Source organism: Lentinula edodes (assembly GCF_021015755.1).
Source record: "Lentinula edodes strain Le(Bin) 0899 ss11 chromosome Unknown C8R40scaffold_63, whole genome shotgun sequence".
NCBI lineage: Eukaryota > Fungi > Basidiomycota > Agaricomycetes > Agaricales > Omphalotaceae > Lentinula > Lentinula edodes.
The window spans coordinates 181,177-195,558 of NW_025764369.1; the positions used below are offsets into that span (position 1 = coordinate 181,177).

Here is a 14,382-nt window from a genome sequence, read left to right on the forward strand (position 1 = left end):
TGCGATTGATCTCGTACCTGGAGCACCGGCAACTATGCGTACCAAGATTTATCCCATGTCCCTAAACGAGCAGGAGGAGTTGGATCGTTTCCTAGAAGAAAACCTACGGAAAGGCTATATCGTCCCCTCAAAATCACCAATCTCATCACCGGTCTTCTTCGTAAAGAAGAAGGATGGGAAACTCCGTTTCGTACAAGACTACCGGAAACTGAACGAGTACACTGTGAAGAACCGATACCCGCTCCCATTAGTTGCTGACATCATTAGCCGACTTCAGGGAGCCAGATACTTCACGAAGTTTGATGTCCGCTGGGGTTACAATAACATACGGATTAAGAAGGGGCATGAATGGAAAGGCGCGTTCGCAACAACCCGAGGCTTGTTCGAGCCTAAGGTCATGTTCTTTGGTCTCACAAATTCCCCTGCCACGTTCCAAGCACTTATGAATGCTATATTTGCTGATCTCATTGCAGCCGGCAAGGTGGCAGTCTACCTAGATGACATCCTTATCTTCAGTAACGATCTCGAGGAACACCGACGAATGGTACGGGAAGTATTAACTCGGTTAGAAAAGCACGACCTCTACCTACGACCCGAAAAATGCGAATTTGAACAACAACAGATTGAATACCTCGGACTCATCATCTCAGAAGGGGAGGTGAGAATGGATCCGGTAAAAGTAGCGGCTGTTCGTGACTGGCCAGTCCCTACTAACCTTCGGGAACTACGAGGGTTCTTGGGATTTGCAAACTTCTACCGACGCTTTATCCGGAATTTTGCCAAAATAGCACGACCTCTGAACGACCTGACGAAGAAAGACACCAGCTTTACCTGGACCGACACTCGACAGAAAGCATTTGATACCCTTCGAGAAGCCTTCATCTCCGCACCGATCCTTGCTCTATGGACACCAGACAGGCCTACTCGAATCGAGGTAGACGCATCAGGCTTTGCCACGGGAGGCGCCCTTATGCAAAAGCAAGACGATGGCCAATGGCATCCGGTAGCCTTCAGATCGGCATCCATGCAGCCAGCGGAACGGAACTACGAAATCTACGATCGAGAAATGCTTGCTATCATTGAAGCACTGAAGGATTGGAGGAACTTTCTAGAAGGACTCCCTCAACCATTCGACATCATTACGGACCATTCGAACCTCGAATTCTGGCGCACTGCACAAGATCTCACCCGCCGACAAGCCCGATGGGCCCTCTATCTGTCACGGTTTGACTTTCATATGATCCACCGCCCTGGCAGAGTAAACACCCAAGCTGATGCTCTCTCCCGCATGGCAGTTCATCATGTATCGGACAGCGATGATAACCGACAACAGACAGTCCTTAAACCTGGCCACTTCGTAAAAATTGCAGCTTCGATCCTACAGAACCCCTTAGAGGATCGTATCCGGAAAGCCTCAGAACGGGAAGCACAGGTATTGGAGGGTCTCAAAACAGTCAAAGAGCACGGACTACAGCGCTTGGCCAATGGGATAGCCGAATGGGAAGAGGACAATGGGTTGGTCTACTACCGAGGTCGAGTATACGTACCAGCAAACGACGACCTACGCACTGAGGTACTCCGTCAATGCCATGACCATCCAACTGCAGGACACCCCGGACTACACGGGACACTCGACTTGGTCAGTACCCATTTCTGGTGGCCTACGTTGCGCTCTTTTGTGGAAAAATACGTTGAGGGATGCGAGGTTTGTGCCCGTAAGAAGATCCAGCGACACCCACGGGCCGTAACTCAACCATTAGATGTACCATCCGGTCTATGGGAAGAGGTAGGGGTTGACCTGATAACACAGCTACCTAACTCCCAAGGCTACGATGCTGTCTTGGTTTGCACAGACCTGTATGGAAAACAAATTCACGCTATTCCTTGCACCAGCTCCATCACAGCCGAAGGCGTTGCCGATATTTACTACCGAGAGATCTTCCGTCTCCATGGTCTTCCTCTTCACTTTAAATCCGACCGCGGACCCCAGTTTGCAGCTAAACTCATGCGATCCCTTCTCGCTAGGCTAGGAATTAAATCAGATCTAACCTCCGGATACCGTCCTCAGTCTAATGGCCAAACCGAACGAGCAAATCAGGAAGTAGAAAAATACATCCGCCTCTATGTAGGACGACGACAAGACGACTGGGCAGAGCACCTGCCCATGGCGGAGTTTGTGATTAACTCACGGACTCATTCTGCGCTAGGCATGTCCCCGTTCGAGCTAACCTACGGCTATCTTCCCCTGTTCAATATCCCAGTGGGCCAACGCAGCGGTATTCCAGCTGTAGATGACCGTATACGGATTCTCCGAGAAGCGCGACAAGATGCCGGAGCTGCCTTACACCTAGGAAAGAAACAACAGAAGGAGGGATACGAACGCGGGAAGCGGAAAGCTCATCAATTTAAAGTTGGAGACCTAGTCTGGCTCAGTGCAGAGGACATTAACCTTCAGCTTTCCAGTGAAAAGTTAGGAGATCGACAGCTTGGCCCTTATCGCATTCTGGAGAAAATTGGCCCTTTAGACTACCGCCTTGACCTTCCCCTATCCCTAGATCGCCTCCATCCCGTCTTCCATGTTGATAAACTATACCCCTGGAAAGGTAACTCCATTAATGGCGAAATACCAACACCACCAGAGCCGGTATACTTAGAGGATGAAGACGAACCGGAATACGAAGTAGAGGAGATCTTAGACAGCCGGGTTCGATGGAAGAAGTTGGAATATTTGGTTAAGTGGAAAGGTTACGACGCAGGGCACAACTCTTGGGAACCCGCAGCCAACCTCAGTCGAGCACCAAAAATTGTTCGGGCCTTTCATAAAAAACACCCAACAGCGGCAAAGCCTTGACCATCGAGGGCAATGGTCATAAGGAGGGGGGTAATGTCATAAAGTACGCAGCCCCTATCATTTTCCTTTTCTCACCGTCTCGACGCCTTTACTTGTACGATACATCATCCCATCACTGTCAAACCCCCATCGATTACTGATCCATCGATTACTGATCCACCTGACCCATCTTCTCCTTCTACTGGCTTCCGCCACCTTCCTTGTTCCTAAACTGTACAGTATTACATCGTTGTTTCTCGCAGACCGGATTATGTATATATAGCCAACCCTCCACAGCCTGGTCCCTTATCTTGACCTCTCTGTCATTATCTGGGACCAGGTATGTGCTTACTTATTATTACCTATGACTACGATACTCAATATATCTCTGTCATTATCTGGGACCAGCTTGCCGCCGTTCTGCTTAGTCGCTCCGCCTTGTTGCCTTGTCCAGTTGCTCCGCCTCACCGTTCTGCTTAGTCGCTCCGCTTTCCCGCTCCGTTAGTCACTCCGCCTCTGCCGCTTCGTGACACAAACGAGAGTTCGGCTCCAAATTCGGACCCATCGACGAGGCGGACGAGGCAAGGAGGAGGTTAGCCTGGATGAAGCAGATGCCGGAGGAAAGCTTCGCCAACTTCTTCATTCGCTTCAACGAATACGCTCCTCTGACCGGGTTTAACGACGAGGCTCTGGTAACATACCTCAAGAAAGGGGTAGCTCCCTGGTTGCCTCTACAGGTTGTTACAGGAAAGGAGGAACCTCGATCCTACGACGAGTGGACCCGAGTGTTCACGAAGTTGGACGGAGCCGTACGTGCGCAAGCGGAGAGTTTGAGGAATCTCCAAGGTGAAAAAGTGCTGCAAGGATGGTTGAGTCGCTTCCCCGGGTTAGAGTTAGCACCTGAAGCTCCTTACAAGTCCCCCTTGCGTCGGGAACGAGATCCAGCTGATGTCTGGACCTCCAATCCGAAACCAGTTGTGACGGGAAGGTTCCAAAGCAGGCCCAACTGGAAAGAGGGACGACAGAGGGCGTCCGCAGCTTGGGGGGAAGGAGAAAGTTACGATAGCGAAAGCCGAGAGGAGGACGAAGACTGCTGTCACTGCAAGGATGGAGGAGAATGGACTGAAGCAGTCCTCCGAGCAGGAGTTACCGATACCGGGAGAAAATGGACTCCTGAGGAAAGAGCGGAGAAGTGGAGAAGACGAAGGCAGGAACTCTGCATGCGTTGTGGACGAAAGAAGCACTGGGCAAAGGACTGCCCTAACCCAGAATCGTTAGAACGCCCAGCGGAGGATCAAGGGAGCTCAGAGAGAGCTTCCAAGGCCGATTCAACTCGAGGAAGAGGGACGGCCAACCAAGGGGGAGGTCGTAAGGACGATTCAACTCGTCCTTTAGAACGGATTCGCGCCGGGATCGTGGTGGAAGAACGGGAAGGAATGGACGATCTCTGGAACGTTCACATCTTAGACTCACCAAAGGAAGGTGAGCAACAACTGTTGGACGAAGTGGGAAATGGGCAGGGGGCTTCGAGGTAGATCAGGGCGAACTGCGAAGCCCCGCAACACCTTCGCCTACCACAATAAGAGCGGCACTCGCGGGGAGTCAGCCAGCTCGTCTCACCTCCCGATCCTACAACTCCTTCATCATCCTTACACGCTTTCCGTTCTCCGACCTTGATGAAGACAAAGAATACGCCACACTAGTGGATAGTGGAGCAACTAGATGCTTCATAGACAAAACCGTCGCTATGCGACACCCAGAAAATTTGGTTGACCTAACAAACAGTATCCCTTTGGAGCTGTTCGATGGGAAACCTACCTCCGCAGGATTGATAACTCAGACCTACACTGACCAGATCAGTTTTGCGGATGGAACAATTCACAAGGTGGAGTTCCTAGTAACTCGATTACACCCCACGGCTCCAATTGTGCTAGGACTGCCATGGCTACACATGCACAACCCAGTAATTGACTGGAAGGAACTTTGCCTGACATTCCAGGACCGAAACGTTCGAATCTCAGCAGCCCTTGCGTCGGAAATTGTCCAACCAGGCGCCGAGGGAGGTACTGAGGAGCTAGGGAGGGGGGTAAACGGCGACGAAATACACGCAGGAACTCTCCAATCACCTCCTGAAGCTCCCCAACAACCTCCTGAAGCTCCACAACCACCTCCAGAAGTTCCCCAACAACCTCCTGAAGCTCCACAACCACCTCCAGAAGTTCCTCAACAAACTCCGGAAGCTCCCCTTAGAGCTCCAAAGACGAGGGTGAAACTAGAGGAAGTAAAGGACGAAGAGTACGAAGCGAGTCAACCAGGTCCACACAAGTTATTCCCCTTGGACAAAGATCTAGGGCCAGACGACCCAATCCTTATGGGAATCAACGAATGGTTAGCGTTCGCGAACGAAAGCACGGAAGAAGAGGTGGAGGAAATCCTCGAGGCTGGACGATCCACCATGGAGAAAGTAACCCCGAACCCAGCAAAGGACTCAGAGGAGGCCTATCAAAAGTGGAAGAGTAGGGACACGGAACGATCCTCCTCCTGGCCAGGAGCTAAGCAAAAAGTCCGGTGGAGGAAGAAAAGGAGGGAACATGGACCTTATCCCGACCTCCCCACCTTAGACATCGAAAGCCTGAACATACCCAAGATTCCTTCAAGGTCTGGTCTGACTCCCAAGGGTTCAATACGACGCAACAACTTCCGGAGAAAGCAGCTCATAGCGGGTACCCATGTGGTGGAACGAAAATCGGACCCAACCATACAAGGGAAACCCATCAGCTTAATAGGAGCTGCTGGGATGGATCGTCTACTGAGGGAGGGAACCCCAGCGTACTTCCTTCATATATCGCCGACGAAGGAGGAGTCCCCTACTGAAGAAATGCTCCGGGCAAGTGATAGCAGCGCCACAGAGGGAGTGCAGCAACCAAAGGATCCTGAGAGTGGGGACCCTAGTTCAGAACAAGGAGGGGTCGTCAAGGAGCTCGACAAAGAAGAGTCGAAGCGTCAGGAGACGGAGGAGTTAAAGAAATCCATTCCCGTCCAATACCAGGACTACCTGGACGTGTTCTCACCTGGAGAAGCAAGAATGCTACCTCCTCACCGACCCTACGATATCAAAATCGAGACAGAAGGGGATGCGATACCTCCCATAGGGAAGCTCTACAACATGTCCGAGAAGGAGCTGAAATCCCTCAAGGAGTACATCGATGAGATGTTAGGCAAGGGGTTCATACGATCCTCCAGCTCCCCTGCGGGAGCTCCTGTCCTGTTTGCCAAGAAAAAGGATGGTACCCTGCGACTCTGCGTGGACTATCGAGCTCTGAACAAGATTACGAAGAAGAATAGGTACCCTCTACCCCTGATAGGAACCTTAGTGGATCAACTACGGAAGGCGAAGATCTTCACAAAGATCGACCTCCGCGCAGGATACAACAACGTCAGGGTAGCCCAGGGACACGAGTGGAAGACTGCATTCCGAACTCGGTATGGGTCCTTCAAATACTTGGTAATGCCCTTTGGGCTCACGAATGCTCCCTCCGCATTTCAATTCTTCATGAACGAGATCTTTCACGACATGGTGGACGTTTGCGTGGTAATTTACTTGGACGACATTCTGATCTACTCAGACGATGAAGCATCCCATGTCGGACACGTCAGGAAGGTCCTTGAATGACTACGGGCGAACCACCTCCATGCAAAGCCGGAAAAATGCGCGTTCCATGTCGACACCGTCGAGTACTTGGGGGTGATCATATCACCATTGGGAGTGTCCATGGACCCAGAGAAAGTGAAGGCAGTAATGGACTGGCCAAAACCAAGGACGGTGAAGGAACTCCAGGCGTTCCTCGGTCTCGCAAACTTCTATAGGAGGTTCATAGACAACTACTTGGGGATCACCAAGGTGTTCACGAAGCTCCTACGAAACGATTCAGTGTGGAACTGGACACCACAGTGTAGTAGTGCCTTCGAACTTCTGAAGTCAGCATTCTCCGAAGCCCCGGTTCTGGGACATTACAATCCGGACCTACCGGTAGTCCTCGAATGCGATGCCTCCGACTTGGCTATAGCAGGGATCCTATCACAGCTGGATCCCGAAATGGGGGAGATACATCCTATCGCCTTCCATGCACGATCAATGATCTCCGCAGAACTAAACTACGACATATACGATAAGGAGCTTCTAGCTATCGTGGACTGCTTCAAACAATGGAGGGCATACTGCGAAGGATCCCGACATCAGATCCAAGTATACTCAGACCATAACAATCTCCAGTACTTCACCACTACGAAGCAGTTAACAGCACGACAAGCCCGGTGGGCAGAGCTCCTTTCAGGATACGATTTTGTCATCAACTATCGTCCAGGGAGGTTGGGAGCCAAGCCGGACGCGCTCACCCGCAGATCAGACGTGTACCCAAAGAGGGGAGCTTCAAGGGACCAGGTCTTAGCAGGGAGGGAACGGGTACTCATACCTCCAGAACAACTGAACGCTACCATCCTTATGAACGAGGACCTCCTAGTGAATCGAGTAAGGGAAGCTCCAAAGGACACGACTATAATTGAAGCACTAAAAAGGATCGCACGCAACGAGGAGGAATCTTTTGTTTGGGAGGATGGGCTGATAAAGAGGGGAGGTCATATATACGTCCCAGACGTTGGGACCCTACGAAGGGAGATCCTACAGTCGTACCACGACCATAAACTAAGGGGACATCCGGGGGAGAAACGCACCAAGAAGCTCGTAAACTAGCTGTTTTTCTGGAAAGGACTGTCCAAAGACGTGAACTACTACGTGCGGAGCTGCCACTTGTGTCTGAGAGCCAAAGCCAGTCGCTCCAAACCTTACGGGAACCTCCGCCCGTTACCAATTGGTCAACGACCTTGGTCCTCAATCTCCCTAGATCACATCACCCAGCTCCCAGCCACTGCGGGACCAGAGAAATACGACGCCATCCTCGTAGTAGTCTGCCGACTCACCAAACAAGCCATATATGTTCCTTGTCATACGACGGATAAGGCGGAGGACTTTGCCAATCTATTCATCACATACGTCTTCTCAAAGCATGGGATGCCCTCTGACATAACTTCAGACCGGGGCTCCCTCTTTGTGTCCCAATTCTGGAGGGAGCTCTGTAGAGCATTAGGAATCGAGTCCCGACTATCCACTGCGTATCACCCACAGACAGATGGACAAACAGAACGAGTGAACCAATCCGTGGAAGCGTACCTCCGAATCTATTGCTCCTACGACCAAGACGACTGGGACCTCCTCCTACCAATGGCCGAACTCGCATACAACAATACCCCAAACACGACTACAGGTGTCTCACCATTCTTCGCCAACAAGGGTTATCATCCAAAGTTGTCCATTACGCTGGAACAGGTGCAGGGAGCGGAGGTCAATGAGTACGCGTCCAACCTCAAGGAGCTACATGCGTACCTCCAGGAACGAATTGGGGTAGCTAACAAGGCCTATGCGAAGTACGCGAACCAAAAACGCCAGGAGGCCCCGGACTGGAAGGAGGGTGATCAAGTCTGGCTAAACATGGAGAACGTCAGGACTAGACGACCTATGAAGAAGCTAGACCACAAGTGGACAGGTCCCTATATGATCTTGTCGAAAGTAGGAAGTCATGCCTACCGACTGGACCTCCCTGGGGACCTCCACAAGATTCATAATGTGTTCCATGTCGACAGGTTGAAGCATCACTTCCACGATAAGTTCAGACGACAGAACTCCCCCCCTCCCCCAGTCTTTATAAAAGGGAAGGCGGAACATTTCGTCGAAAGCATCCTAGACTCAAAACCAATAAGGGGACGACCAGGGGAGGTAGAATACCTGGTAAAATGGGAGGGGTACAGCGACGACTTCAACTCCTGGGTAGGATGGGGAGGTATGGGGGGCTCGATTGAGCTCCTACGAAATTGGCATCAACAGCATCCAAGGAAACGCCAGCCATCGCGTCTGCAATGGACTTCGCTGGAGCAGGAGGCAAGGGAAGATGAGGAGGAGGACGGAAAGGGTAGCAGGGAGCACGGGGTTTGAATGAGGATAACGAAGAACCAACGGGGGTGACAACCCCATGATATTCACGACTAACTAACGATAGCGTGCATCGGAGGGTTCATGCAACCTGGATGCACCACGATTTTACTCTTATTGATTTCCACACAGTACGAAAAACGTTTCCTTTGATTAACAAAATTATAGAGAAGAACAAGAAGTAAAAAGAAAATCTATGGGACAGGAATAAGAGTACAAGTACGCGACGATCTACGAGGCTACAGAACGCTCTCCTTTCAATGAACTACTGGTCCATCTTCCATAGGATCATCCTCACCCGGGTTACCCTCCGAATGGCTGCGACGCTCGAAAGAACCCGGAGACTCATAAAGGTCATCATCGTCCTCGTCCGCCGTCATATCGATGACCAGATTTGCTACAGAGCCGAAGCGGGGAGGAAGGGAAGGAGGGGAAGCAGCTGAAGCAACGGGGGTAGGGGAGAGAGGTTCAGGGAGGAATAAAGGAATGGCGGCAGTAACTCCACCCTCTCCCTCCTGCAAAGTGGAAACCTCCTCGGGACGAACACTACCTTTTTTCTGACCTCCACCCTCCCTCTCCTGCAAGGCGGAGACCTCCTCGTGATGAGCACTATCTTCTCCTTGAGGATCTCTCTGGGGTGAGGGAGGCTCTGTCACGAAACGAATATAACTCGACATCATTGCTTCCCACTCCTGCATAAGAGTATCCAAACTAGGAACTGTGGGGACGAGGTCCTCCCAATTACCAGCGCCATGATAAGGAAGAGCCGTTTCTAGAGCAAACATGCGGCTGTCATGCCTTGCCTGATTTTGCTTCCTTACCTATCATATTCCTCCTTACTACCTTCCTATATCTCCCCACTGTATACCCAGAGCTCCCCTTGTCCGCTTTTACCATTATGTAATATGCCACATGGCTGTCACATGTATAGTATTTAGGCTGGGGACTCCCCTCGGAGCTCCCCAGCGTGTTATTGTCAAATCTTATCTGGAAACTCTTCCAACCTGGCTTGGTCCCTGTTAGTACAGTCTACTTGTACTTGCTAACAGGGCCTGACACGTCTCACCTGTCATACATTTCCTCTTTATCTGTTTCCCTCAACTCTGTTTCCTTCACCTCTGTTTTACTCAACTCTGTTTCTCTTCTCTGTCTCACCTCTCTGAACACCTCTCTCAACTTCCTGAGCCTCTCCTACGACTTACAGTCTACGTCGAGGCTCCACACTCCCAACCACCTCCATCCTCACCAACTACACCTCCTTCCCCCACTCCAGGACCTTTGGCTAGGTCCACCCAAGCTCCGCAACCACCACTGGTCAGGCTCCCTACACCAGTAGCGGCACTTATCCCACCTCCCCTTGTATGGCCTAGGCAGCTGTCCTGCTTGCTTAGGCCCAGTCCAGATAGGACAAGAGCAGGCCTTTTGTGCCAGGCCTCACATAATAACACGCTCAAAGGGAGTTCTCTCCAGTCCAGTTGTTGAGTAGGTCCATGCACACCACTTGCCTCGCCTCCATGATTCCCACATACCTCCCCAAACCCAATTTCATCCCTTCCACCTCCCCATTCTTCACGAAGCTTCACTGGGACCGATTTGCCATTCGTCAGGAAGGGCCTCGAAGTATTGGCCCACTGCTATGGACATCTGGAACACCTCCCTCAGTGTCCCCAGAGCATACTGGTCAGCTTGCTAGACTCTCATTTTATGGGAGGAGCTTTCAACCAGTTTTGATATCCCCTGGAGCACCTCTGAAGCATCCAGCTGGACCAAGAGCTATGCCTAAAAGACCCACCCAGGCCCAGGATCTATCCACAATGTCACAGGAACCTGGGACTGTACAGTGGTGCATTCCTGCCCTGCAGACAGTTCATAAGAACATCCCTGTATGTCTCCAGGTATCCAGAATCAGGCTTTCAGACCCTCCTCCTCGTCGAAAACCTCCCTGGATAGCTCCTTTCCATCAGGGCTATGTCTTTGCACATTCCCAGGTGTCCAGGATCGCACTTTTGGACCCTCCTCCTCGTCAGAAACCCCCCTGGATAGCACCTTCTCACCAGAGCAGCTCTGATGATGCCCCAGAGCTGGAGGATTAGGAGCAGAAGAAGCTCCTTTCTTCCCTAAGGTACAATTTAACTTAATGATGATTTTGATTGCCTCTTCCCATTATATGTATCATAACTTTTTCGCTTCTGTTCGCATTTGGGACGTGCTTGGACCGCTGGAAAGCTTCCCATCTTACCTTCCAAACGCCCCAACACCTGTGCCAATGTGTGTCCTCGTTCCGGAGATGTAGTCCATTCAGTGATTGCAGGTACATCGAAGAGAGGAGGTATTATAACTCCTTCGCTTCTATTCGCGTTTCGGACGTGTTTGGACCACTGAAAAGCTCCTTGTCATACCTTCCAAACGCCCCAGCAACTGTGCCAACATGTGGTCTCGTTCCAGAGATGTAGTCTATCCAGTGATTGCAGGTACATTGAAGAGAGGAGGTACTATAACTCCTTCAGTTCTGTTCGCATTTCGGATGCGTTTGGACCATTTTAAAGCCCTATTCCACAGTTTCCAAATGCTTCTATGACCGCCTTATGGAGCTCCCCTGTCCCAGAGGAATGTTCCCCTCACTGTCAGCCAGTACTACGAGGAGAGGAGGTACCATAACTTCTTCGATTCTTCTCGCATTTGGGACGTGTTCAGGGCGTTCGGAAGCTCTATTTCATAGCTTCCTAACGCTGCCTTGAACGCTCTATGGAGATCCCCTGTCCCAGAGGAATGTTCCCCTCACTGTCAGCCAGTACTACGAGGAGAGGAGGTACCATAACTTCTTCGATTCTCCTCGCATTTGGGACGTGTTCAGGGCGTTCGGAAGCTCTATTTCATAGCTTCCTAACGTTGCCTTGAACGCTCTATGGAGATCCCCTGTCCCAGAGGAATGTTCCCCTCACTGTCAGCCAGTACTACGAGGAGAGGAGGTACCATAACTTCTTCGATTCTCCTCGCATTTGGGACGTGTTCAGGGCGTTCGGAAGCTCTATTTCATAGCTTCCTAACGCTGCCTTGAACGCTCTATGGAGATCCCCTGTCCCAGAGGAATGTTCCCCGCACTGTCAGCCAGTACTACAAGGGGAGGAGGTGCCATAACTCCTTCAGTTCTCCTCGTGTCCAGGACGTGTTTGGACCATTTGGAAGCCCTATTCCGCAGCTTTCTGATGCCTCTCTAGCTGCTCCATAGAACTCTTTCGTTCGAGAGTAACACCCCCTCACTGTCAGTCAGTACCATGAGGAGAGGAGGTATAATAACTCCTTCAGCTCTGCTCGCATTGGGGATATTCTTGGACTGTCTGGAAGCTCTGCTCTCTACCTTCTCAATGCCCCCTCGATCGCCCCATGGAGCTCCTTTGTTCAGGAGTGGTGTCCTCCTCATTGTCAGCCAGTACTATGAGAAGGGCAGGTACCACTACTCCTTCACTTTTGCTTGCATTTGGGATGTTCTGGGGGCGTCAGGAAGTGCTTCTGAACCTCTTTCCAATGCCCTATCTGGTGTTTAGGTCAATGCCTGCATTCTGAGCTATCCTCCTGTCACTGTCCCCCTCACACCAAAACCTTTCCTATGGTACCTTCAACTTTATCTCCATGATTTATTTAAACTTTGTGACCATTTTCTACCTTCGCGGGCTCAGGTTTTAGAGGGGGGGGTACTGTCATGCCTTGCTTCTCCGGACCTTTCCCTTTCCTTTCCAGAGCTCCGGTTCATCACTTATACATGTTTCCGATATTCTATGCACCATCCTTACAATCTTTACTGTACATATTACCTGTCACTCCAGTAGCCACATGACATACGTACCTGACAGCCTCATGTACAGTATATAGGCTGGGGACTCCCCTCGGAGCTCCCCAGCGTGTTATTGTCAAATCTTACCTGGAATCTCTTCCTACCTGGCTTGGTCCCTTTAGTACAGTCTACTAGTACTTGCTAACAGGGCCTGACACGTCTCAACAGTCATATATTTCCTCATTATCTGTTTCCTTTATCTCTGTCTCACCTCAACTCTGTTTCTCCTCTCTGTTTCCTATCTCTGGCCTCTTTCTGTCAATCCTCGTTAACGAGCTTGCCTCGTTTTTGTGTGAAAGAGAAAGGAAGGAATCTAATGGGCACTCCAACCAACCAATCTAATACACAATATGCGAGTTCACTGCTATCAAATTTATTTAATAGCAAGGGGTAGCGTTGGCAAAGGTTCCGCAAAGCTTTGAGAGCTAAGTACGAAGCTTTGATTAATCAATTTGAATCGTTCTAAGGATTCGATATATTCCTTTGATCAAGGTAGATTCAGCACGATTTGTGCTTTGGTTTGTATTGATTTGGGTATATCAAGAATTGGGGGTTTGAATCAAAGTAAATTAAAACCGAAACACACAGACCCCTGCAGAGGGCTAGAACTATGTGCTGGCACAACCACACAGCGTGATTTGCCCTTAAGACCAACGACTGATCCTAAGTTCAAAGAATACCCAACAACTGGATATACTTCTCGCAGTCACAAGGAGCAGAACACGACGTTCCTATACTCACAAGTGCCGGGCCCGAATGGCTGCTAGCGAAGAGGTTTCAGTCTGGCGGGAGTGTGTCTTTCCTTTTTACGGATTAGCACTGCAACGTCGTCCCAAAATCACTTGTATTCCAGATACATCGGATCGCTATTTATACATACAGAATATAGAGTCGCATAGTACAATTAATTTAAAACAATAAACGTTCGGAACCGCAAGGAAACTTCTACACTCAGTCAGATACCATTTAATTTGAATCTACATGTCCTTATTTAGTCCATATTGGTTCCAAGATTCTAGTATACCTCCAAACATGGGTAGGTACTTCAATATTCATTTAATTTAATTGTTTTTAGAGAATGACTCGAGTAGTATTCAACTGTCATTGCTGTTCAACACTTACTTCGATCGTTTGTCATCTCGTCCGGAGGCAAATCAACTCTCCTCGATTCTAATCCTATCAATCTGATTCATCTGGATTAAACTAATTGCTTCTCTCTTTCAACAGACACCCATTGTGCCTATACTCTATCAAGGGAGTTACGCATAGTATTCATTTAATTGCATTCTTCAATGTTTTCTACGTCAGGACTCTTTGACATTCATTTGATATGTCTTCGGAGCCTCGCAGTCTTTCGATCGTTCTTCTAGTCATTTTACTCAACCATGCAACTTGATTGGTCTATTAGACTAAATCGCAGTCCTTTAGATTAATGCATGATCTTGTTCTAGAAGGAGTATTTGATAATTCCTGAGTTCTAGAAAGTCATTTCGAGTCAATCCTCGGTTCATGGTCACTTGAGTAAGTTCTTCCAAACTCCTGCCAGTGTAAGGTCCAATAAGAATACCCTTGGTATGTCATACGTGAATGGTCATCCTTCGGATGTAGTCCGAGTCTGGTATAATCCTGCTTGACAAACAGGTAGACTGCTATCCGAAGGTAGTATCGGGGATGGGT

General features: G+C 49.9%; 1 protein-coding gene across 1 annotated transcript; it reads right to left on the reverse strand.

Annotated features, from left to right (window-relative positions):
- Positions 1-10,078: 10,078 nt before the first annotated feature.
- Positions 10,079-11,513, reverse strand: C8R40DRAFT_1269002 (uncharacterized protein; the record flags this gene model as incomplete). The annotated part of the gene is made up of 5 exons (XM_046234012.1): positions 11,273-11,513; positions 11,113-11,251; positions 10,793-10,990; positions 10,666-10,729; positions 10,079-10,487 (listed from the first exon to the last, which is right to left on the reverse strand). The coding sequence occupies exons 1-5, from the start codon at positions 11,348-11,350 to the stop codon at positions 10,079-10,081; spliced, it is 888 nt and encodes a 295-aa protein (XP_046079915.1). The 5' UTR covers positions 11,351-11,513.
- Positions 11,514-14,382: the final 2,869 nt, after the last annotated feature.